The following is a 27,112-nucleotide window of genomic DNA, read 5'->3' on the forward strand; positions in this document are numbered from 1 at the left end:
CTCTCTAGTGTTCATAGACAGAGGGTTGCGTAAATAATAGACGAATTGTCTCTCTCTAGTGTTCATAGACAGAGGGTTGCGTAAATAATAGACGAATTGTCTCTCTCTAGTGTTCATAGACAGAGGGTTGCGTAAATAATAGACGAATTGTCTCTCTCTCTAGTGTTCATAGACAGAGGGTTGCGTAAATAATAGACGAATTGTCTCTCTCTAGTGTTCATAGACAGAGGGTTGCGTAAATAATAGACGAATTGTCTCTCTCTAGTGTTCATAGACAGAGGGTTGCGTAAATAATAGACGAATTGTCTCTCTCTCTAGTGTTCATAGACAGAGGGTTGCGTAAATAATAGACGAATTGTCTCTCTCTAGTGTTCATAGACAGAGGGTTGCGTAAATAATAGACGAATTGTCTCTCTCTCTAGTGTTCATAGACAGAGGGTTGCGTAAATAATAGACGAATTGTCTCTCTCTCTAGTGTTCATAGACAGAGGGTTGCGTAAATAATAGACGAATTGTCTCTCTCTAGTGTTCATAGACAGAGGGTTGCGTAAATAATAGACGAATTGTCTCTCTCTAGTGTTCATAGACAGAGGGTTGCGTAAATAATAGACGAATTGTCTCTCTCTAGTGTTCATAGACAGAGGGTTGCGTAAATAATAGACGAATTGTCTCTCTCTCTAGTGTTCATAGACAGAGGGTTGCGTAAATAATAGACGAATTGTCTCTCTCTAGTGTTCATAGACAGAGGGTTGCGTAAATAATAGACGAATTGTCTCTCTCTAGTGTTCATAGACAGAGGGTTGCGTAAATAATAGACGAATTGTCTCTCTCTAGTGTTCATAGACAGAGGGTTGCGTAAATAATAGACGAATTGTCTCTCTCTCTAGTGTTCATAGACAGAGGGTTGCGTAAATAATAGACGAATTGTCTCTCTCTAGTGTTCATAGACAGAGGGTTGCGTAAATAATAGACGAATTGTCTCTCTCTAGTGTTCATAGACAGAGGGTTGCGTAAATAATAGACGAATTGTCTCTCTCTCTAGTGTTCATAGACAGAGGGTTGCGTAAATAATAGACGAATTGTCTCTCTCTAGTGTTCATAGACAGAGGGTTGCGTAAATAATAGACGAATTGTCTCTCTCTAGTGTTCATAGACAGAGGGTTGCGTAAATAATAGACGAATTGTCTCTCTCTAGTGTTCATAGACAGAGGGTTGCGTAAATAATAGACGAATTGTCTCTCTCTCTAGTGTTCATAGACAGAGGGTTGCGTAAATAATAGACGAATTGTCTCTCTCTAGTGTTCATAGACAGAGGGTTGCGTAAATAATAGACGAATTGTCTCTCTCTAGTGTTCATAGACAGAGGGTTGCGTAAATAATAGACGAATTGTCTCTCTCTAGTGTTCATAGACAGAGGGTTGCGTAAATAATAGACGAATTGTCTCTCTCTAGTGTTCATAGACAGAGGGTTGCGTAAATAATAGACGAATTGTCTCTCTCTCTAGTGTTCATAGACAGAGGGTTGCGTAAATAATAGACGAATTGTCTCTCTCTAGTGTTCATAGACAGAGGGTTGCGTAAATAATAGACGAATTGTCTCTCTCTAGTGTTCATAGACAGAGGGTTGCGTAAATAATAGACGAATTGTCTCTCTCTCTAGTGTTCATAGACAGAGGGTTGCGTAAATAATAGACGAATTGTCTCTCTCTCTAGTGTTCATAGACAGAGGGTTGCGTAAATAATAGACGAATTGTCTCTCTCTAGTGTTCATAGACAGAGGGTTGCGTAAATAATAGACGAATTGTCTCTCTCTAGTGTTCATAGACAGAGGGTTGCGTAAATAATAGACGAATTGTCTCTCTCTAGTGTTCATAGACAGAGGGTTGCGTAAATAATAGACGAATTGTCAAAGTAACTCTGTCAGGTTTGTATGGGTTGTCAAAGGATGAGTCACCTTTCTTTTTCTCTGACCAACTTACCACATGTGTTTCCTGGTCACGTGTATGAGACAGCACGTGACATTATTTCCCACGTGACATCATAGGCCAGTCGCTAGCGAGGGGGTGTGATACACATATACAGGAACAGGAAAGTAAGTTTGTGGGAGAAAAAGCAAGGGTACTCACTCTTTCACAACCCATACAATCCTGACAGAGTTATTATTGAACATCGTCTATTGTTTGAACATGCACTGATTGTAAGGTTACACTAGCATACCCACCTACATCTCACACACACACACACACACTGTCACACACACACACACACGCACGCACTTGCTCACACACAAATACCTTAAAAGACTTCATTTCAAACAGAAGTCACAGTGCTCTTTGAAATATTGCTTGATGTCGCTTGTCCTGGTGTGAATTCTTTTTCAATCTCTCAATTTCTCTTTTTTTGAGATGCTGTTAGAAAATATTTTAGCAGCTAATGAATGACGTACCTTAATTTTGAATGTATTATTTTGTCTGCCACCAGAACACGGAACAGGGAACCAGTGACTCTGAGGCAGATGACGAGAAACTAGAAGAGCTGGAAACCATGCTGAAGGAACACGATCCTGAATTTCAAAAGTGAGATAATCTTGATATTTTTTTTTCTCACAAAAATAGACCCACCCCAGGCATGAAATCCACTACCGCTCCTCCCCTCTTTGTCAATCAAGTGGCCCAGCTCAGGTGGAGTTGGCCTGATGGCGTCACACCGCTCTTACTGGCTTGACTTGTAGTTGGGGATGGGGCAAACTGAAAGTCGCAGGGGCTGAGACAAGTTCACTTATTGTTTCATTTTTCATTTCTTTCATTTTTTCATCGCTTTATTATATCATTGCTGGGAAATTTTGGGTCACAGGTTTAATCATCCCCGTTGCAGAATGACCAAAGGTGTTTCATGCGCCACAGAGGTGACACGGGAGTTGGACATAAATATCACCACTGAATCTGCACGTAAAGTTGACCCATGTCCGTTCCGGCCCGTGTTCCGGCCCGTGTTCGAACAAGTGTTTCCTGAGGATCAAAAGCTGTTGTGGTATATCTGCTGTATGCGTGTGCTTGCGTACGTGCATGGGTGGGGGGTGTATGGACGGTAAGAATAGCTTAACTGTGTGCAGATATAGAGGCAGAAATATGGAGCCCTTAGAACGGGCGTAGGCAGTTCCCTTTAAACAGAAGACTGGAAACTCTGTGTGTTTCACTTTCAGAGAGCTGGACATGGCAGGGATGGGGGAGATGAACCTGGCTGAGTATTACCAGCTGCATGTCGGTGTGGAGCGAACCAGGTAGGTAAAGGCTGCTGTGCTGGAGCATTTTTACGCAAAGTGACAAATTTTACATTCAGTCAATAGTCAATACAGTCGAACCCACCTAAAACGAACACGCTAGTTACGAATTTTGACTTATAACGTATTAATTTTAAGTTCCCAACTGACTACCTCTTTCTTCATGCTTAAAAAAAAATGCTTGAAACGAATTCTTTGTAACGAATTTATGCTTATAACGAGCACTTTTTGGATTCCCAAGCATGCATAATGTCTGTAAGTTACTCACGCTTATGACGAAATCTTTAAACTCGTCCCGAGATGACATGATTATCATATCATTTGCATAACGAACCCCTCTTTTAACAAACATGTTTTCATCGCCCCAGAGCCGCTTTGTCTCTAAAAGTCACAAGGTTACAAGGATCTGCGTGTGAGGCGAGATCAAAGGCAGGTCCATTGTGATGGCTGGGTGGCCTTCTTTATAGACACTGACCTTCTTCCCAGGGGTCATTGACCCAGTTTTAGCTATGAGAGGTGGTTCCCCTTTCATATGAGAGAGGAAACACTTCCTGCACCCGGGTCAGTGACCGAGTTTAACCTATGGGGAGTTTAACCTATGGGGCGGTCTCTTTGATGTCTTGAGAGGAAACTTGGCCAGGGTAGTACATGCACCAGAACTGGTGGACACCATGAAATCGGAGATTGATCAGAATGTGCATGTACATGCTTTTACACGACTTTTTAAATTTTACTTCTAAAATTGTGACAGTAAAAAAATCAATCAATTCTCTTAATGCGAATTTCGGTTAAGACGAACTTATTTCCCGATCCCCAGTGATTCGTCTTAAGCGAGTTCGACTGTACATGATTGTACTGTACCTGTCTGAGGACCTTTGTCTTCCAAGGTGTGTGTGTATGTGGTGTTTTTGTGTGCCACTGTGTGTGTGTGTGTGTGTGTGCCACTGTGTGTGTGTGTGTGTGTGTGTGTGTGTGTGTGTGTGTGTGTGGTGTTTTTGTGTGTGCCACTGTGTGTGTGTGTGTGTGTGTGTGTGTGTGTGTGTGAGTGTGTGTGTGTACAAAAAGCAGACCTCAAATAATGCTGAATAGATTTTTATGAAAGTTAATGTTGAAAGTCTTGAGGTCATTTACAAGTACCTTTTATCTCAGTTGTTTTTATAGCTCTTTTTGATTTTGCTTTTCCTAAAAAGTTGAGGCAGCATAGACATGATAGTGGTGACCAAAGTTTTAGAGGTATTTCTTTTTTTGAATGTTTACCAAGTAGACTTAGGTTTGGTCCAGACTCAGCTTCAGGAGGCAAGCACACCCCAGTGAGATTTTTTTGTTTTGTTTTACAAGTTTGCCTCAGTCTCATTCTTGTAATTTTGTGTATGATTATAAAGTAAACATGTGACATTTGCAGGGTTCCAGAGCTGTTGTTCCAGCCCTCCATGCTGGGTGTGGAGCAGGCGGGCCTGGCAGAGACGCTGGATTACGTCCTGAAGAAGTTCGACATTCCTGCTCAGAACGCACTGTGCCAGGTATTCAGTTTTAAAGTCATAGCCTGTGATGCCTTGTAGTGCAGTAATATTTCTGTTTGTAGACCTAATGCAATCTGAGACAATGAGGACTAGGAAAGGAGAGGGTCTTTGGATGGAAGAAGTTTTACTGTGCTCTGCCAGTTAGAAGTGAGTGTAACTGTAGAATTTCCCAGTGCAGTTTTATTGTGGAGTTGTTGGAAAACAAGTAAAAGTATTATTTTTTTCTGAGAAGCAGTTCCTTTTGCAGTAAAATGTCTTATACAAAGAGTAACAATTTACCAGTTGTAGCGGAATAATAACAAGAGGTTCTCTTGTTCTGTGTACCATCATAATAGTACAGTGGACCCCTCTTTAACCCTTTCGCTGCCAATCAAAACTTGTTCTGTGTTCCATCATAATAGTACAGTGGACCCCTCTTTAACCCTTTCGCTGCCAATCAAAACTTGTTCTGTGTTCCATCATAATAGTACAGTGGACCCCTTTAACCCTTTCGCTGCCAATCAAAACTTGTTCTGTGTTCCATCATAATAGTACAGTGGACCCTCTTTAACCCTTTCGCTGCCAATCAAAACTTGTTCTGTGTTCCATCATAATAGTACAGTGGACCCCCCTTTAACCCTTTCACTGCCAATCAAAACTTGTTCTGTGTACCATCACAATAGTACAGTGGACCCCTCTTTAACCCTTTCACTGCCAATCAAAACTTGTTCTGTGTTCCATCATGATAGTACAGTGGACCCCTTTAACCCTTTCACTGCCAATCAAAACTTGTTCTGTGTTCCATCATGATAGTACAGTGAACCCCTCTTTAACCCTTTCACTGCCAATCAAAACTTGTTCTGTGTACCATCATAATAGTACAGTGGACCCCCCTTTAACCCTTTCACTGCCAATCAAAACTTGTTATGTGTACCATCATGATAGTACAGTGAACCCCTCTTTAACCCTTTCGCTGCCAATCAAAACTTGTTCTGTGTACCATCATGATAGTACAGTGGACCCCCCTTTAACCCTTTCACTGCCAATCAAAACTTGTTCTGTGTTCCATCATGATAGTACAGTGGACCCCCCTTTAACCCTTTCGCTGCCAATCAAAACTTGTTCTGTGTTCCATCATAATAGTACAGTGAACCCCTCTTTAACCCTTTCGCTGCCAATCAAAACTTGTTCTGTGTTCCATCATGATAGTACAGTGGACCCCCTCCCTTTAACCCTTTCACTGCCAATCAAAACTTGTTCTGTGTACCATCATAATAGTACAGTGAACCCCTCTTTAACCCTTTCGCTGCCAATCAAAACTTGTTCTGTGTACCATCATAATAGTACAGTGAACCCCTCTTTAACCCTTTCGCTGCCAATCAAAACTTGTTCTGTGTACCATCATAATAGTACAGTGGACCCCTCTTTAACCCTTTCACTGCCAATCAAAACTTGTTCTGTGTACCATCATAATAGTACAGTGGACCCCTCTTTAACCCTTTCACTGCCAATCAAAACTTGTTCTGTGTACCATCATAATAGTACAGTGGACCCCTCTTTAACCCTTTCACTGCCAATCAAAACTTGTTCTGTGTACCATCATGATAGTACAGTGGACCCCCCTTTAACCCTTTCACTGCCAATCAAAACTTGTTCTGTGTACCATCACAATAGTACAGTGGACCCCTCTTTAACCCTTTCACTGCCAATCAAAACTTGTTCTGTGTACCATCATGATAGTACAGTGGACCCCCCTTTAACCCTTTCGCTGCCAATCAAAACTTGTTCTGTGTTCCATCATAATAGTACAGTGGACCCTCTTTAACCCTTTCGCTGCCAATCAAAACTTGTTCTGTGTTCCATCATGATAGTACAGTGGACCCCCTCCCTTTAACCCTTTCGCTGCCAATCAAAACTTGCGTATGTGCATTCCTGACTGCCAGGGAATATTGGAGTTTGGGGTGTAATAATTCACAAAAAATTCTAGCTCCAAACTGGCAGTAGGTGGGTAAGTAAAACCTATGTTATTTTTAAAGGAAATTGAACCAATAATCTGTTTTTAGTGTCTAATCATGGAAATGATAATTAGTTTGGCTTATAATGATGTTTAAATATGAACTTTTGAAAAATCAGTCCGGCGCATCTTCCGGTGCCTGTGGATCAAACACAGGTGGCTGTTTTGCTTGCTCCAAGAAAGGATTATAATCACTGTCATCTACCTGTTTCCAACGAATCGTCCGAAAGAAGATCTCCCCCTTCCCCTGTCAGTATCCATAATCATTTGCACCGCCAGTAGCGTCAGTCCGGCTTTGTTTTTCCCTGCTAGGGCCCGGTCGACTGTCACCGTTAGCCATTTTGACGAGTCGAGATTTCTCTCCCCTACCCTGTCACCAAGGCCGAAAATAGCCTTCAGACGCAAAACCGCGTCACCGTTTATGTTTATTCATGAGAATGAGGTATCCTTCCAAGCCATCGGCAATGCGCGATGACGTAGGTGTTCCCATGCACGCGTGATGCGTCGGCCATCTTGGTAAGCAGCACTGAGAGGTGACTGTGCGTGAGGCGTGCAATGATACATGTTTCTGTTTGTCGTTGCAAAGTGATGGGGAATTTGTACTGAAACCTGGCCATCCCTATTACGCCCAGGTTCAGTGTCAGCTTCTTGCAACCAAGGCTGATTACTGTGACTTTGTTGTGTGGACCACAGTAGATTGTGTGGTTGTGAGGGTGGAGCCAGACGCTGCCTTTTTGCAGCGCGCAGAGGAAAAAGCCAAGGCATTTTTTCAAAGAGTTATCCTGCCAGAGATGGTTGCAAAACACTTCACAAACATTCACACAGCTTCAACATCTGTGATTGTCACTCCAGATTCACAGACACAGCATCTAACCAGAACTTCTGAAAGAATGCCACTCAGTCCTCAGAAAAGCAATCCTCCCCCGAAAAGAACCAAAAGAGTTATTTGTTCCAAGGGCAAGCCCAGGAGAAAAGTCAGTGTGTGGTGTTTGTGTCGCAAGCCTGAAAGTGGTGACATGGTTGCTTGTGACAGTGAAAATTGCAAAGTTCAGTGGTACCACACGGCATGTGTTGGACTTGATCATTTGCCAGGGAAAGATGATGCTTGGTTTTGTCCGGCTTGCCTTGACATGTCACTTTAGCTTAGTGTAGCTGTCTGGGGGTTTTCTGTCAGTGTCATGCTGTTTGAGGTTATAAGACTGAGTGACTGCATATTTTGAAGTATGTATTTGCCTAACTGTGCAAGTCTTGCACACTTACTTGTTGTTTCATTTGTGTGCCAAATCTGAATTCACACACACACACACATTAATACAAATATTTGGTTGACTTCATAAACAAATGTGTTCTGTTTTTATTTTTTATTTTTGTACTGTGAGCACATGCACAGAAAAGTACAACATTGGAAAAAGAATGTGCAGCTGTCTACTAGTACTAGACTCATAGAATGTACATGCATGTGTATGTTATAATGATAATGTGACACAAAATAAATCTTTCTTCTGTCCCATACACATGACTTGAGCTGTTCATACATATGTGCCTGTTTAAGTGTTTGTTGGTGTGACTGTTACTTAATGTAAGCCATTTAAACTCTGAAAATAACAGAACAAATCACCATGTCACTGCACATACAAGTCAGAGCACAACAAGAAAGTTGTAAACACAATTCTGATACAATGGGATGATTCCAGAATGCTATACACACACATCTTCAGAGTCAAACACAATCACACCACACTTGGACACATGTTGGTCAGGGCACAGCAAACAACCACTATTTTGTCGAGGAATGTTACATCCTCGCCTTCACAAGGCAGTATTAGATTGATGGGGATAGTACTACTCAGAATGGTATATTTCATTACAACATTGCCAATTACACGTTCAACATGGATCCTTAGATGTGCAATTTTCCTTGTCTGCTCAATGTCCTGGGAATGCATCTGACACTTTCCCCTAGTAAATGCAGGGATTTTCACCTCTGCACATGCAAGACCTACAATCTCCTCTATATCAAAGCCGCGATCTGCTAGCACTTTGTCTCCTGGTAACAGATGATTCAGAAATCCACTATTTTCTGTTATCATCTTATCACTTGCCTTCCCTCCCCACCCCTTCGACAGAAATGAAATAACCCCCTGTGGTGTTATGCCTATGAGATATTTCATGGTGTGGTTGTGTTTATAATTTGACCATGTCTCTGAGCGAGCCCTACAATTTGAAGGTTTTTCAATAAAAATCTCAAAGCAGTCAATGATCACAGCAACATTTCTTCCAAAGGCCTCAATGAACTCATGTGGCATGCTGTCATGCAGAGACTGCCTATCTGGCCAGTGAATAAGTCCCACTAAGCGTTCATACAGAACATTCATGGTTTCCATGATGACAGCCGAAGAACTTCCCAAACGCTAACTGAACCAGTACTAGCACTAGTAGCAGCCGAAGCACGCAATATCCTGCTTACCAAGATGGCCGCCGCTTAGAAAACCAGTGGCTGTGACGTCACGATCGCATTGCCGATTGGCTGCTATTTGTGTGTCAGCAGTGACGTAGCATTTCTGGAAAATTCCTGAACGGAGAAGACAGGCGCAAGCGCATGACGGGTATACCCGTCATAAGGCAGTCAAGGGGTTAAACTTAAAGACCTTCCTAAATATGAGAAAACAGGTCAAAGAAGGGAGTCTTCAAATGGAAATAAAGTAACAGAGGCTATGAACAGAACATCTAAGAAACCAAGGTCTTATTGGGGGGAGGGGGGGGGGGTGTCACGAATTAGGGGGTCCTGGCTTAGAAGGGGGGGTTCCACCGTAGTCCAAAAATAGTGTCCTTGAAGACATTGAGATTGATAGCTGTGTTGAAGACATTGAGATTGATAGCTGTGTTGAAGACATTGCGATTGATAGCTGTGTTGAAGACATTGCGATTGATAGCTGTGTTGAAGACATTGCGATTGATAGCTGTGTTGAAGACATTGCGATTGATAGCTGTGTTGAAGACATTGAGATTGATAGCTGTGTTGAAGGCATTGAGATTGATAGCTGTGTTGAAGACATTGAGATTGATAGCTGTGTTGAAGACATTGAGATTGATAGCTGTGTTGAAGACATTGAGATTGATAGCTGTGTTGAAGACATTGCGATTGATAGCTGTGTTGAAGGCATTGAGATTGATAGCTGTGTTGAAGGCATTGAGATTGATAGCTGTGTTGAAGACATTGAGATTGATAGCTGTGTTGAAGGCATTGAGATTGATAGCTGTGTTGAAGACATTGCGATTGATAGCTGTGTTGAAGGCATTGCGATTGATAGCTGTGTTGAAGACATGGCGATTGATAGCTGTGTTGAAGGCGTTGAGATTGATAGCTGTGTTGGAGACATTGAGATTGATAGCTGTGTTGAAGGCGTTGAGATTGATAGCTGTGTTGAAGGCGTTGAGATTGATAGCTGTGTTGAAGGCGTTGAGATTGATAGCTGTGTTGAAGACATTGAGATTGATAGCTGTGTTGGAGACATTGAGATTGATAGCTGTGTTGAAGGCGTTGCGATTGATAGCTGTGTTGAAGGCATTGAGATTGATAGCTGTGTTGGAGACATTGAGATTGATAGCTGTGTTGAAGGCGTTGAGATTGATAGCTGTGTTGAAGGCATTGAGATTGATAGCTGTGTTGAAGGCGTTGAGATTGATAACTGTGTTGAAGACATGGCGATTGATAGCTGTGTTGAAGGCGTTGAGATTGATAGCTGTGTTGAAGGCATTGAGATTGATAGCTGTGTTGGAGACATTGAGATTGATAGCTGTGTTGAAGACATTGAGATTGATAGCTGTGTTGAAGGCATTGAGATTGATAGCTGTGTTGAAGGCGTTGAGATTGATAACTGTGTTGAAGGCGTTGAGATTGATAGCTGTGTTGAAGGCATTGAGATTGATAGCTGTGTTGAAGGCGTTGAGATTGATAGCTGTGTTGAATACAGTGCGATTGATAGCTGTGTTGAAGGCGTTGAGATTGATAGCTGTGTTGAAGGCATTGAGATTGATAGCTGTGTTGAAGGCATTGAGATTGATAGCTGTGTTGAAGGCATTGAGATTGATACTTAGCTGTGTTGAAGGCATTGAGATTGATAGCTGTGTTGAAGGCATTGAGATTGATAGCTGTGTTGAAGGCATTGTGTTTGATAGCTGTGTTGAAGGCATTGCGATTGATAGCTAGCTGTGTTGAAGGCATTGAGATTGATAGCTGTGTTGAAGACATTGAGATTGATAGCTGTGTTGAAGACATTGCGATTGATAGCTGTGTTGAAGACATTGAGATTGATAGCTGTGTTGAAGGCATTGCGATTGATAGCTGTGTTGAAGACATTGAGATTGATAGCTGTGTTGAAGACATTGAGATTGATAGCTGTGTTGAAGACATTGAGATTGATAGCTGTGTTGGAGACATTGAGATTGATAGCTGTGTTGAAGGCATTGCGATTGATAGCTGTGTTGAAGACATTGAGATTGATAGCTGTGTTGAAGACATTGAGATTGATAGCTGTGTTGAAGACATTGAGATTGATAGCTGTGTTGAAGGCATTGAGATTGATAGCTGTGTTGAAGGCATTGAGATTGATAGCTGTGTTGAAGACATTGAGATTGATAGCTGTGTTGAAGGCATTGAGATTGATAGCTGTGTTGAAGGCATTGAGATTGATAGCTGTGTTGAAGACATTGCGATTGATAGCTGTGTTGAAGACATTGCGATTGATAGCTGTGTTGAAGACATTGAGATTGATAGCTGTGTTGAAGACATTGCGATTGATAGCTGTGTTGAAGACATTGAGATTGATAGCTGTGTTGAAGGCATTGAGATTGATAGCTGTGTTGAAGACATTGAGATTGATAGCTGTGTTGAAGACATTGCGATTGATAGCTGTGTTGAAGACATTGAGATTGATAGCTGTGTTGAAGACATTGCGATTGATAGCTGTGTTGAAGGCATTGAGATTGATAGCTGTGTTGAAGACATTGCGATTGATAGCTGTGTTGAAGGCATTGAGATTGATAGCTGTGTTGAAGGCATTGAGATTGATAGCTGTGTTGAAGGCATTGAGATTGATAGCTGTGTTGAAGGCATTGAGATTGATAGCTGTGTTGAAGACATTGAGATTGATAGCTGTGTTGAAGACATTGAGATTGATAGCTGTGTTGAAGACATTGAGATTGATAGCTGTGTTGAAGACATTGAGATTGATAGCTGTGTTGAAGGCATTGAGATTGATAGCTGTGTTGAAGGCATTGAGATTGATAGCTGTGTTGAAGGCATTGAGATTGATAGCTGTGTTGAAGGCATTGAGATTGATAGCTGTGTTGAAGACATTGAGATTGATAGCTGTGTTGAAGACATTGAGATTGATAGCTGTGTTGAAGGCATTGAGATTGATAGCTGTGTTGAAGACATTGAGATTGATAGCTGTGTTGAAGGCATTGAGATTGATAGCTGTGTTGAAGACATTGAGATTGATAGCTGTGTTGAAGGCATTGAGATTGATAGCTGTGTTGAAGACATTGAGATTGATAGCTGTGTTGAAGACATTGCGATTGATAGCTGTGTTGAAGGCATTGAGATTGATAGCTGTGTTGAAGACATTGAGATTGATAGCTGTGTTGAAGACATTGAGATTGATAGCTGTGTTGAAGGCATTGAGATTGATAGCTGTGTTGAAGACATTGCGATTGATAGCTGTGTTGAAGGCATTGAGATTGATAGCTGTGTTGAAGACATTGAGATTGATAGCTGTGTTGAAGGCATTGAGATTGATAGCTGTGTTGAAGACATTGCGATTGATAGCTGTGTTGAAGACATGGCGATTGATAGCTGTGTTGAAGGCGTTGAGATTGATAGCTGTGTTGAAGGCATTGAGATTGATAGCTGTGTTGGAGACATTGAGATTGATAGCTGTGTTGAAGACATTGAGATTGATACTTAGCTGTGTTGAAGGCATTGAGATCGATAGCTGTGTTGAAGGCGTTGCGATTGATAGCTGTGTTGAAGGCATTGAGATTGATAGCTGTGTTGGAGACATTGAGATTTATAGCTGTGTTGGAGACATTGAGATTGATAGCTGTGTTGAAGGCATTGAGATTGATAGCTGTGTTGGAGACATTGAGATTGATAGCTGTGTTGGAGACATTGAGATTTATAGCTGTGTTGGAGACATTGAGATTTATAGCTGTGTTGGAGACATTGAGATAGCTGTGTTGAAGACATTGAGATTGATAGCTGTGTTGAAGACATTGAGATTGATAGCTGTGTTGAAGGCATTGAGATTGATAGCTGTGTTGAAGACATTGAGATTGATAGCTGTGTTGAAGACATTGAGATTGATAGCTGTGTTGAAGGCATTGAGATTGATAGCTGTGTTGAAGGCATTGAGATTGATAGCTGTGTTGGAGACATTGAGATTGATAGCTGTGTTGAAGACATTGCGATTGATAGCTGTGTTGAAGGCATTGAGATTGATAGCTGTGTTGAAGGCATTGAGATTGATAGCTGTGTTGAAGACATTGAGATTGATAGCTGTGTTGAAGACATTGAGATTGATAGCTGTGTTGAAGACATTGAGATTGATAGCTGTGTTGGAGACATTGAGATTGATAGCTGTGTTGAAGGCGTTGAGATTGATAGCTGTGTTGAAGACATTGAGATTGATAGCTGTGTTGAAGGCATTGAGATTGATAGCTGTGTTGAAGGCATTGAGATTGATAGCTGTGTTGGAGACGAGAAAAGTTCTAGGCCTCGAACAGTCTTCTCTATGATAGATAATGAATACTTGCCACTTTATGCATGCATGATAACTGGTATTTCTTTTAATACATCACCCGGTGTTATATAAATCTGCTGAATATCTTCATATTTTTTAAGTTTGTGTTATTTGTTTTTCAGAATGTGTTTTTGACGGGCGGCATGGCTCAAATTCCACAAATGAAGCAGCGCTTGGAGCGAGAGCTTCTGGAACTGAGACCATTCCAGTCCACCTTTGCCATCTCTGTAGCAGGTGAGAATGATGGAGGGGAAAGGGGGAGGGGGGGGGGGGAAGGGGGAGTGTACTGTGGTACCTGTGATATGAAGCCCCTATGATGAGGGGACACCTCCCAAGAGAGGACGTGCACCTGCTGTTGTCCCATTGTTTACTTTATCAATATATACCTGTCATGACAGGCCACCTGCAGTGTAGGGACACTTGGCGTGTCCTCATGGTGTCCTTTCATGGCAGGTACCAATGTACAAGTTTCTTGAAAGCTGTGCCTCTTTTCTTTTTATTTGGGTGTGAAAGTCACCATGACAACAGGCGAGCAGGCCAGTGTTTATCCGCATTGTCCGTTTTGTCAAAATATTAAAAATAAGTAAAACATGCAGCGCTTGTATTGTAGTGGTAGAGGAAAACCTGACCAAAAAAATTATTACCCAGTACACATGTCAGGTTGTTGTGTTTGTTTTCAATATTTTTAGATTTTAACGGGAAATATTACCACAATTCCTTGTTTATATGCCGTCCCTGAGAAGTAAAAACAGAGAGTGTGAAGGAAAGGTGGTAATATAAAATATGTTTGCTTCTCACAGACAATCCAGTTCTAGATGCCTGGACTGGAGCACGGCGTTGGGCGATGTCGCCACGGTTACCACAATCCAGCATCACATACCAACAATACCAAGAAATGGGGGAGGGCTACATCACGGAGCATCGAGCGTCCAACTGTTTTTTCCCCACCCCCGCTGCCAGACCCAAGGAATTATAAGTTGTAAGGCTATCTTTTGTGTGAGGCCGACATGTATTATTTTAAAATTTGCTGTGTTTTTGAAATGCTTGTTGCGCAGTGAGTGAAAGCTGTGTTTGTTATGAAGATGAAAACGGAAGTATTCTTGTGTGAGTGTTTTGTCTGTGTATGCGTTTGTGACTGTGATTGAGTATGCATGCCTCTTTGTGAACACTTGTGTGTATTTGTTCTGTCTGTTGTGAACACTTGTGTGTATTTGTTCTGTCTGTTGTGAACACTTGTGTGTATTTGTTCTGTGTGTGTTGTGAACACTTGTGTGTATTTGTTCTGTCTGTTGTGAACACTTGTGTGTATTTGTTCTGTCTGTTGTGAACACTTGTGTGTATTTGTTCTGTGTCTGTTGTGAACACTTGTGTGTATGTGTTCTGTGTCTGTTGTGAACACTTGTGTGTATTTGTTCTGTCTGTTGTGAACACTTGTGTGTATTTGTTCTGTGTCTGTTGTGAACACTTGTGTGTATTTGTTCTGTGTGTGTTGTGAACACTTGTGTGTATTTGTTCTGTGTCTGTTGTGAACACTTGTGTGTATTTGTTCTGTCTGTTGTGAACACTTGTGTGTATGTGTTCTGTGACTGTTGTGAACACTTGTGTGTATTTGTTCTGTGTCTGTTGTGAACACTTGTGTGTATTTGTTCTGTCTGTTGTGAACACTTGTGTGTATTTGTTCTGTGTCTGTTGTGAACACTTGTGTGTATTTGTTCTGTGTCAGTTGTGAACACTTGTGTGTATTTGTTCTGTCTGTTGTGAACACTTGTGTGTATTTGTTCTGTCTGTTGTGAACACTTGTGTGTATTTGTTCTGTCTGTTGTGAACACTTGTGTGTATTTGTTCTGTGTCTGTTGTGAACACTTGTGTGTATTTGTTCTGTCTGTTGTGAACACTTGTGTGTATTTGTTCTGTGTGTGTTGTGAACACTTGTGTGTATTTGTTCTGTCTGTTGTGAACACTTGTGTGTATTTGTTCTGTGTGTTGTGAACACTTGTGTGTATTTGTTCTGTGTCTGTTGTGAACACTTGTGTGTATTTGTTCTGTGTCTGTTGTGAACACTTGTGTGTATTTGTTCTGTGTCTGTTGTGAACACTTGTGTGTATTTGTTCTGTGTGTGTTGTGAACACTTGTGTGTATTTGTTCTGTGTGTGTTGTGAACACTTGTGTGTATTTGTTCTGTGTCTGTTGTGAACACTTGTGTGTATTTGTTCTGTCAGTTGTGAACACTTGTGTGTATTTGTTCTGTGTCTGTTGTGAACACTTGTGTGTATTTGTTCTGTGTGTGTTGTGAACACTTGTGTGTATTTGTTCTGTGTGTGTTGTGAACACTTGTGTGTATTTGTTCTGTGTCTGTTGTGAACACTTGTGTGTATTTGTTCTGTGTGTGTTGTGAACACTTGTGTGTATTTGTTCTGTCTGTTGTGAACACTTGTGTGTATTTGTTCTGTCTGTTGTGGTTCTGTGTCTGTTGTGAACTTGGGGGGGGGGGGGGGGGGGGGGTAATGACTAGGGATGTATTTGTGTGTTCATGTGGTGTTAATGATGTTGCCTGTGTGTTGTAAAATAGGGATATTTTGGTGTTTATGTGTTGTTGACAGAGATGTGTGTGTGATCTGGATCTGGATCTGGATAACCCGCCTGGGTTGGTGGTTGGCGGGTGCGCCACAGAAGCCGACGACGACTATCAACGTGACGTTTTTTGGGTGTGCGCATCTAAAAGAGTCTTAAAAGTTCACTGTACACAAGGTGGATATAGTGTACAACTCCAGCTGGTCTTCTTGCTGCTGTACTTGCGGTTTTAGTCCGTTTGCCCTAGAATGTAGGCTTTTCAAGCACAGTTAAAAAATGCTATGTTACAATGTTAAAAACTGGATAAAAACTACTGAGGCTCTCACACTGGTTTCTGCCCCCCTAACGCCGATGAGAAGGCGCTGGGCGTGGTCAGGGTGACGGTGGCTTCGCTCAAATTGTTCCATTGTGATGTGAACAAGGGTGCATGTATGTCTATATGTTGACAAAAATGGTAAGTTAATATGTGTGTGTTGTGAACAGGGGTGTGTCACAATGTCTTGTGTGTCAGGGATGTGTATTGTGTACTTCTGTGCTTGTGTGTTTTGCGTATGATTTGTGGACAGATGTGTGTCACATGTTCATATGAATGTGTGTGTGTGTTGTTGATTTAAAAATCACATGGATGGATGTATGGATTGGTTGTGATGCAGCATGTGCAAGTGTTGGTGTGATTAGCGTCATTACAAATCAAGATGTCTTGAAAATGTTTGATGCTTGCTTGTGCTTGTGTACACATTTTCTTATTTCTATTACTATTAGTTGCGGGAATGTTTACAGCTATAATTGTTTATGTGGATTTTGTTTTTGTGTGTGTTTTTGCTTGTTGTTGTTTGTACATGATACAATGCACCCTCATAAACCCCTCATAAAAATCAGGTCTTAAAAAGGAATGAGTCTTAAAATGGGGGTCATCTACAGAGTTTATAAGCAGAACATCTGAGAAAAAAGGGTTCTAAGGGGGGGAGGGGGAAGGGGCACTGTATGTGCATTGCCTTTTGGTGTTTTTTGTTTGTTTTTTTTAGTTACTTGCAGCTCTTGAGATGTAGTTAGATGATGATATTGTACATACATTGTATTGTTTTTCTGGTTAAATTGTCTATGGTTAGATTTTGTTTAGGTCTACATAAGGATGTAACCCTTTTGAAAAAGAGCAGGCATCTAGCATCTTTCTTTTGCAGATTTGGCTATGCTAGATGCAGTTGGGATATGATTTATGAGTTGGTTTGTGAGGGGGTAAACTATTAATTTGATGTGCAGTGGTAGTGCTGCGTAAACTATTGATTTGATGTGCAGTGGTAGTGCTGCGTAAACTATTGATTTGATGTGCAGTGGTAGTGCTGCGTAAACTATTGATTTGATGTGCAGTGGTAGTGCTGCGTAAACTATTGATTTGATGTGCAGTGGTATAGTGCTGCGTAAACTATTGATTTGATGGGCAGTGGTAGTGCTGCGTAAACTATTGATTTGATGTGCAGTGGTAGTGCTGCGTAATCCCCCAGCGGGTTAGGGGGAAGAATTTACCCGATGCTCCCCAGCATGTCGTAAGAGGCGACTGATGGATTCTGTTTCTCCTTTTACCCTTGTTAAGTGTTTCTTGTATAGAATATAGTCAATGTTTGTAAAGATTTTAGTCAAGCAGTATGTAAGAAATGTTAAGTCCTTTGTACTGGAAACTTGCATTCTCCCAGTAAGGTCATATATTGTACTACGTTGCAAGCCCCTGGAGCAATTTTTTGATTAGTGCTTTTGTGAACAAGAAACAATTAACAAGTGGCTCTATCCCATCCGCTCCCCGTTGCGATATAACCTGAACGGTTGAAAACGACGTTAAACACCAAATAAAGAAAGAAAGTGCTGCGTAAACTATTGATTTGATGTGCAGTGGTAGTGCTGCGTAAACTATTGATTTCACTCAGTATGGATTCTTTTTTTTGTCTTTCCTTAAAATTCTTGATTAACACTAGTTAATTGTTGTTCTCCCTTTCATTCATGTATTCGTTTTATTTATTCCAGATGTTATTTCAGCATTAGTTTCAGCTAATGTCAAACGTCTCTCTCTAATTTTGTGTCAGTCAATTTGACCCCCTTGATGTTATGCTGACACCCCATCTCTTCCCCCCCCCCCCCCCCCCCCCCTCCTCTCTCTCTCTCTCTCTCTCTCTCTGTAATAAAGTTCAAAGTTCAAAGTTCTCTCTCTCTCTCTCTCTCTCTCTCTCTCTCTCTCTCTCTCTCTCTCTCTCTCTCTCTCTCTCTCTCTCTCTCTCTCTCTCTCTCTCTCTCTCTCTCTCTCTCTCTCATTTTGTACTAGTGTTAACGGATGTGTAGCTGATCAGAGCAACTTTATTCCCAAATGAAAGGTATAACTATGTCAATGTAATTTTGTAATTTTTGAGTTCTCCTTATGTAATTCATTAAATGCACATTGTGTTTCTGTATTTTATATGATTGAATTTATATTTTTAATGTGCGTCTGTCTTTTTATGTGTTGTATAAAGGACAGGTTGGAAGAATAGGCTTTGCCTAAAACCTTTATCCTTTTTGACTCACATGCGAAGCAAAAGTGAGTCTATGTACTCACCCGAGTCGTCCGTCCGTCCGTCCCCCCCGTCTGGCCGTCCGTCCGGCCGACAGTCCGGAAAACTTTAACGTTGGATATTTCTTGGACACTATTCAGTCTATCAGTACCAAATTTGGCAAGATGGTGTATGATGACAAGGCCCCAAAAAACATACATAGCATCTTGACCTTGCTTCAAGGTAAAGGTCGCAGGGGCCATAAATGTTGTCTAAAAAACAGCTATTTTTCACATTTTTCCCATTTTCTCTGAAGTTTTTGAGATTCAATACCTCACCTATATATGATATATAGGGCAAAGTAAGCCCCATCTTTTGATGCCAGTTTGGTTTACCTTGCTTCAAGGTCAAGGTCACAGGAGCTCTTCAAAGTTGGATTGTATACATATTTTGAAGTGACCTTGACCCTGAACTATGGAAGATAACTGTTTCAAACTTAAAAATTATGTGGGGCACATGTTATGCTTTCATCATGAGACACATTTGGTCACATATGATCAAGGTCAAGGTCACTTTGACCCTTATGAAATGTGACCAAAATAAGGTAGTGAACCACTAAAAGTGACCATATCTCATGGTAGAAAGAGCCAATAAGCACCATTGTACTTCCTATGTCTTGAATTAACAGCTTTGTGTTGCATGACCTTGGATGACCTGACCTTGGGTCAAGGTCACATGTATTTTGGTAGGAAAAATGTGTAAAGCAGTTCTTAGTGTATGATGTCATTGCTAGGTTTAGTTATTTGACCTTGACCCTGATGGTCAAGGTCATGTAAAGGTCAAGGTTAAGCATGTGAGTCGTATGGGCTTTGCCCTTCTTGTGTAATAAAGGTCTGAGTCTCTCTCTCTCTCTCTCTCTCTCTCTCTCTCTCTCTCTCTCTCTCTCTCTCTCTCTCTCTCTGTTTTCTTTGCTCTCTCCATACTTTTGGCTTCTAGCAGGTCATTCTCTCTTTGTTCCACCGCAACCGAGAAAAACCCTTTATCCCCATCCACCGTATATATGGTTTAGAATGCAAACTAGAATTGTTTCCAAGAAAGAATGTTTGAGAATGCCCGAATGTTTTTGAATGCAAACAAGAATTGTTTCTAAGAATTTGAGAATGCAATGCCCGAATGATTAAGAATGTAAAATAGAATTGTTTCAAAGACACAATGTTTGAGAATGTCAGAATGTCAGAATGTCAGAATGCAAACCAAGTAACAATGTTTGAGAATGAATGGAATCGTTTTCAAGTAACAATGTTTGAGAATGAATGGAATCGTTTTCAAGTAACAATGTTTGAGAATGAATGGAATCGTTTTCAAGTAACAATGTTTGAGAATGAATGGAATCGTTTTCAAGTAACAATGTTTGGGAATGTTTTAGAATGCAAACAAGAATTGTTTCCAATACATTAAAGAATTAAACATAATTGTTTTTGAATTGTTTCCAGTAATTATTTTGTACAGGCAAACTCGCAGTCTGCTCACCATCTCACCATGCTTTTTTCATTTTATTTCATTTACATGGAATATCACTCCACTTGGTCACACACTAAACATCAACACCCGGACTGCTTGCCGTCATGTGTTAGAATTCTGTCAACTTGTCAGGCTGTTCTGTCAACTTGTCAGGCTGTTCTGTCAACTTGTCAGGCTGTTCTGTCAACTTGTCAGGCTGTTCATTTTGGTATGTGACCAAGTAGAGGGGTGGTCTCTCGTCTCGTGTAAGAAGCCTGGCCAGTTTTGAGAAGAACTATTTTCATGAGAAGAGTGTGTCTTTCATGATTCATGCGTACTAAAAAGAATGTTTCTGTGTGTTTTTTTGTTTCCAAATAAAACGGTTGCATACTACAATGTTCCATGTGTGTCAATGACATTTGTTGCATACTTTCTTTACGAAAGCATTTTCTCATGTAATTTGCCATGCCAAATCACACACACACACACACAAAAATTGCTGGGTATTACAGTAATACCAGAGTTCCTCCACCATCCCCCTTTGTCTATTTTCTTCTATTACTTTTTCTTTTCTGTTCTTTTTATGTGGAGTTTTGTGGGTCATTTACCATTTATCATTTACCATTTATCATTTATCATGCACAAATACAGTTAGAAATCTAAAGACAGAAAATCCATTGACCAATCATTGACGACATGTCCTGACATATGCATCAACCTGGATATTCATAATTTACATATCGAGTGAAATCGACCTTCCCTTACCAGGAATTTCAACACCCATCCATACGCAACTCATTTTAATTTCAACACACACACAAACATATACATCGCATGCATGATAACATCTCTCTCTCGTTCCCTCGCTTTTCCCCTCGCTTGTGGGCGTAGTCGCCAGGACAAGATACCCATTGCAAATTCACCTGAATAAAACAACACCAAAACGTTAGAAAGTGAGTTTGTTTCGGCGTCTTAGTTGTCGGGAAGAGATCCATATTGTAAATTCAGCTCAAAACAAAACAAGAACGTATATATCAAATTTCACCACACGTTAATCTAAATGAACACAGTAGTATTCGTCTAATCTAAATGAACACGGTAATATCCGCGCGCGCGAGTTTGTGTGCGTGTGTGTGTGTGCGTGTGTGTGTGTGCGTGTGAAGCGATACAATGAACAGATTATAAAATAAGAACACACCGTACAAAAGTTATTATTTCTTATTTAATAAATAAAGGGAAAAGGCGCGCAGCTGATATCGAAAAATAGTTCGTTTCTCCTGATTTCGTAATCTCTTTAACAAACCGTTTTCACATCGCATCACATCACAACGCCACAACAGCTGGCGCTTACCAATTTCCGTGACATCTTACAGTCGGGTGACACACCATCAGATCTCTTTGTTGATTCAAACACTAAACAATACGAACACATTTCACAATTTATTTATTTTAAGTCTCGCTATAAAAGCGGAAAGAAGAATAAGAAGAACATCAAAACTTTTTTTTTAAAGACATACGATTGCATATGGTTGGATCTATGTCTCTGGTTTTGAGGTTCCTTTTGCAAGCAAGTAGGAGGTCTGGGTGGCCGAGTGGTAACGCACTTGCGCTTGGAAGCGAGAGGTTGCAAGTTCGACCCTGGGTCAGGGCGTTAGCAATTTTCTCCCATGGGGTCGCCTTCACGCGGCGGGAGTGTTTCCACAGAGCTACCCCACCCCTTTACTTCTCTTCTTTTGTCTTATTTCTGCCTTACCAGTCCTTTCACCTATATTTCCTTCCAAAAAACTCTCCCTACTATTCCCTGCAGTTTTCCAATTCTTTTCTTGTTGTCTTATTTCTAACTGACTGGATCCATCACCTTTATTTCACTTACCAAAAGTCTTCTTTTCCACATCCTTATTTCTCTGCCCCCCGCATGTCGTAAGAGGCGACTAACGGATTCTGTTTCTCTTTTTACCCTTGTTGAGTGGTTCTTGTATAAAATATAGTCAATGTTTGTAAAGATTTTAGTCAAGCAGTATGTAAGAAATGTTTAGTCCTTTGTACTGGAAACTTGCATTCTCCCAGTAAGGTCATATATTGTACTACGTTGCAAGCCCCTGGAGCAATTTTTTGATTAGTGCTTTTGTGAACAAGAAACACTTAACAAGTGGCTCTATCCCATCTCCCCCCTTTCCCCTATCCCATCTCCCCCCTTTCCCTCGTCGTGATATAACCTTCGTGGTTGAAAACGACGTTAAACACCAAATAAAGAAAGAAAGAAGCAATTTTCTCCCCCCTTTCCTAACCTAGGTGGTGGGTTCAAGTGCTAGTCTTTCGGATGAGACGATAAACCAAGGTCCCTTCGTGTACACTACACGGGTATGCACGTTAAAGATCCCACGATTGACAAAAGGGTCTTTCCTGGCAAAATTGTATAGGCGTAGATAAAAATGTCCACCAAAATACCCGTGTGACTTGGAATAATAGGCCGTGAAAGGTGGATGCAGCGCCTATAGGCTGTTGATCTACTGGCCGTTGTGAATGCGTGATATATTGTGTAAAATATTCCATCTCACACGGCATAAAGCGCTTTGAACTTCGGATAAGGCGCTATATAAATACCCGTTATTATTATATTATTATAAGTACTACATCAGGACTAAATAATATATAACAACATCAAGTTCTCCGTCTAATAAAGACGTACATACTTGAAAGCTGTGCATCGATATGTCTATAGTGTTTTCGTGATAATGATTTCAACGTCAATCAGAAGTCAAAAAGCGAGCAGGGACAGAGAACTAACCCTAACTAGGTCATATATATTTAAAGCACTTTAAATATGTATGACCTAGTTGTCTGTCCCTGCTTGCTTTTTGACTCGTTAAAACAGGGGCTTGGGGGCCTGGTTAAATGCACCCCGAGTATTTCCATTGAACGCAACACGTCTGAACTGATGTCTGAACAAACGAAGCCTGCCGACGAGCAATGCCTAACACTAAGAGGGCCGTGCATGTAACCATACCGAGGCTTGCTTTCATTTATCTGGTGGTGTATCAACAGAGAAAAAGCTCATGCATTTTCAGAAACTGACACGGGTGTGTGTGGGGAAAGGGGTGGTTGGGTTGTGTGTAGATAGGGGGAGAGGGTTGGTTGTAAGGATGCGTGCGTGTGTGTGTGTGTGTGTGTGTGTGTGTGTGCGTGCGTGTGTGTGTGTGTGAGTGTGTGTGTGTGAGTGTTATGATATGGCTCTTCAGAATCAAAGAAAGAAGAATAAGAGGAACATCAAAACAAATGTTCCACACGAAACAGACACAAATAGAACAGTACCTCGGGGACAATAGAGGGAGGCAAAGGGGGGAGGGGAGGGGGGCATTAAATCTAAAGTCTGTGTTACCACTCCCCTTATTAGAGACACTCCAAAGAGCAAACAAACAAACCCAAAACGCAGAGCCGAGCAAAGAAAAACGCATGCTCGTCATAACACGCACACCCTTACCGACCAGTCAAGAAAACAATCTGCTCTTTTGAAGAATGCACGTACAAAACACAAGCGAGGACAGAACCTCGAGATATTATCTTGAACTCGTTATGCAGCAAATGGATTTTTTTTTTATGCGGATCATGTGGACAGACCCATCAATCAATCAATATGAGGCTTATATCGCGCGTATTCCGTGGGTACAGTTCTAAGCGCAGGGATTTATATTTTTTTTATTTTTATTATTTTTATGCAATTTATATCGCGCACATATTCAAGGCGCAGGGATTTATTTATGCCGTGTCACAGATGGAATTTTTTTACACAATACATCACGCATTCACATCGGCCAGCAGATCGCAGCCATTTCGGCGCATATCCTACTTTTCACGGCCTATTATTCCAAGTCACACGGGTATTTTGGTGGACATTTTTATCTATGCCTATACAATTTTGCCAGGAAAGACCCTTTTGTCAATCGTGGGATCTTTAACGTGCACACCCCAATGTAGTGTACACGAAGGGACCTCGGTTTTTCGTCTCATCCGAAAGACTAGCACTTGAACCCAGTGTTGTTTCTAGGTAACCAACTATTTACGAGTCAGGTCTGGTGAATATAATATAGGCCTAATACCTTGCTTTGAAAGGCACAGTCCTTCCACGGAAAACGAACTCCCCATTTCAGACCTGACAATGATGTTACATTGGTTAAGGCCACCCCTCCACTGGACACATGAGCCAATGTCAAAAGGTGCTGTCTGACAGCTTCGAAAATCAAAGTACATCCAAAGTAAAATGACTGGTGTTTTGAGTTGCTTAACACATTCAGTATATAGTTTCTAAAGGAGAAAAGGGAAAATCTTTCACAGCGGCTGTGTTATTTTGGCCGTTAAGTTGAGGCTTGACGAGTGTCTCTTGTGGCATGTAAGGACATAAACCTGATTTTTTCCTTTTTTTTCTAGAACTTTCATTTCTACTGAGCCCGCATATGAGTATTGGGGTGTAGATTAAATATAATCAAGGTAAAAGCGCATAAAAGAAAGAAATTAAACATTTTGTGGAAAAAAAATGAAATTTGATAAAAAAAAAAAAAAGTGTCTAGTGTGACATTGTGACGACAAAGCTTAAATTAGCCAGAAATGGTACCAAACTTCAAAATATAGTGGTTATTTTCATTGTTTTTCCTTTTCACCGACAGTTCTTGTTCAAAACTGGTTCTTTTGTGTATCTAGTTGAACAACACCATTTTTTGGAAGCTTTTTTAAAGTTTGAGTTTTTGTGACGCAAAGAGTCATAGACTAGGACAGATTTCAGAAAATCTAACACCCTCGGGCATTTGTGGGTAATTAATGGCAACAGGTTGTTTCTTATAGATTTGGGTGTGCTGAATCCATTTCTGCCTGTTGCCAAAGTCAAAAATGCCTATATTCGTTACTATTCAACGGTTTCCAAGATGGCCGCCATGATATCAAGAGACTACTAATTCTCAAACAAATGCTTATATCTTTGGTGTTTTTAGAGATACAGTGTTAATTTTTGGCTAGTTGGTAGATGACCGATAGACAATGGTTGCCTTTTCAGAGTATTTGACCTTGACCTTAAGTCAAGGTCACATGAGACTTGACAATATTGACTTGTACTGTTTTGTCATGTGTGCATTTTAAGTTGTCTTTTGGCAGTAAACTACTGCGAACTAATCACTAAAAATAAGTGATATTACCCAGTAGGTATTCAGCATTAAAATGAATATACATTGATCATCATTCTGACAAGGTCAAGGTCATTTTGACCCCATATTTCAGATGTGTTTAAACTTGGACGCCATCAAGATTTGCAGTGGCTCATCTGTTGTACACACTGGACATCTGATTCAACAATTACATTTCAGCAGGGGTTCAGATCAATGGTGCACAATCAACTAGGTCAAAGTCAAGGTCAAATTCAAAGTCAAAGGTCACTATTTGGACCATTTATTCTCAAAAACGGGGCCTAAAATAGAGATAGGCCATTTGTGAGTAATTATGGTGTGCTCTTCCCATTTCTGCTGTATGACAAAGTGTATATTTGCTAGTTTGTCCTGTATCATTAAATATTCAAAATGGCCGCCACAAGCCTGAAAACTCACCCACACACAAAAACTGACAATTCTTTAAACATAACCACTCTATTTATTATCAACTTTTGTTTCAACATACGTTTGTATCAATAACGTTGCATAATCAGTACAAATTTCAACAACATTTAAGATGTTATGGTATTTCTGTGGCAATTATAACACAATATACACAAATCTCAAATGGGCTAAAGCTGAATATCAGAATCTGCTGGTAGTGAGGCTCGGTGGTCTCCATACGTCCCTCAACTTCCTCAAAGCCATCGGGCGTCGCATGGAGTGCTCTGGTCTTCTGGATCTGTGGGTCGAGAGCAATATCCTTGGCCCGAAAACAGCTGAACAGGTGCTGGCAGGCAAGTCCTATGTCAGAGGGATGCGAACTCATAAGTTGACCTGGCAAGCCTTGTGGAGAATACTCCTACCACAGTTGCTGCAGTACGTCCACGGCAGTGATGATGAGCTCGCACAAGAGATTGAAGACGAGATGGTTCGTGATGACACAGCAGCACTTGTACATCTTCTTGCCAACAAACGCTTCACAGACCTTGTGGACTCGTTTGCTGCTTCGCGGGCCAATCCAAACTTCCAGTTCTGGTGGAAGTACCTGAAGATGGTAGAAATTCTCCTCCAGTTCACACGCACCAGTAGAGATGGCGACTGGAATCTGCATCTTCAAGCTTTCACGGCAATGCTCCCCTACTTCATGAGATATGATCATACCAACTATGCTCGATGGGACACAGTCTACGTCAGTGAAATGTATCAGCTCCCCGAAGAAGTGAAGAAGGAATTTGAAGCTGGGCACTTCGTTGTGAAGAGGAGCCAGAGCAAGTTCAACCAGGTGGACCCAGATCAAAGTCAAGAATGGCTGAACGGGATTGGAAAGTCATGTGGAGGGATTGTGGGCATCACAAAGACACCGTCTGCTCTGAACCGTTGGGCCCTCTCGTTCAATCTCCAATCTCACATTGCAGGAGAAACAAGAGCAGTCTTTGGAGCAGAGGTTGACGAGAAGAGCATTCACAACGAATGCAACAAGGCCAGAAAAAGACAAGACAAAACTGATGAAGAAAAGTTGTTTGACAACCTTAAACGCTTCAAGGTTTTTTCTCTGGATGTGCCTGAAGATCTGCAGAACATTGCATCGAAGGATCTTACAACCAAGAACATCGAAGAAAACCTGTTGACAGCACGTGAAAAAAGACAAGAACAGATGAAAACATTTGTTCGGGAGAGACTTGTGCCCTGTGAAGACAGGAAAGTGAAATTCCGCGATGCTCTGCCGAAGAACAAGCCTCTGACATTTGCCAGTCTGTACGAGGTGAAGCAGAAGGATGCAAAGAGTGGGAAACA

The 27,112-nt window shown here is 41.1% G+C and overlaps 1 protein-coding gene and 1 long non-coding RNA gene across 2 annotated transcripts in view; one reads left to right on the top strand and one right to left on the bottom strand.

Moving 5' to 3' along the window:
- The window catches only part of LOC138948183 (actin-related protein 5-like), a 65,136-nt gene extending 50,312 nt beyond the window's left edge, over positions 1-14,824 (top strand). The window contains exons 15-19 of the mRNA XM_070319683.1: positions 2,482-2,576; positions 3,203-3,280; positions 4,683-4,800; positions 13,719-13,830; positions 14,397-14,824. Coding sequence (XP_070175784.1) covers positions 2,482-2,576; positions 3,203-3,280; positions 4,683-4,800; positions 13,719-13,830; positions 14,397-14,572 — 579 coding nt within the window. The 3' untranslated portion in view covers positions 14,573-14,824. The remainder of the gene's footprint in view (positions 1-2,481; positions 2,577-3,202; positions 3,281-4,682; positions 4,801-13,718; positions 13,831-14,396) is intronic.
- Positions 14,825-20,386: 5,562 nt separating this feature from the next.
- LOC138948192 (uncharacterized) overlaps positions 20,387-27,112 on the bottom strand; it is a 74,594-nt gene continuing 67,868 nt past the window's right edge. Inside the window, exons 2-3 of the long non-coding RNA XR_011449921.1 lie at positions 21,535-21,596; positions 20,387-21,106 (exon numbers count right to left, since the gene is read on the bottom strand). This is a non-coding gene — a long non-coding RNA (uncharacterized lncRNA). The remainder of the gene's footprint in view (positions 21,107-21,534; positions 21,597-27,112) is intronic.

Source organism: Littorina saxatilis, linkage group LG15 (genome assembly GCF_037325665.1).
Source record: "Littorina saxatilis isolate snail1 linkage group LG15, US_GU_Lsax_2.0, whole genome shotgun sequence".
NCBI classification, from domain to species: Eukaryota; Metazoa; Mollusca; class Gastropoda; order Littorinimorpha; family Littorinidae; genus Littorina; species Littorina saxatilis.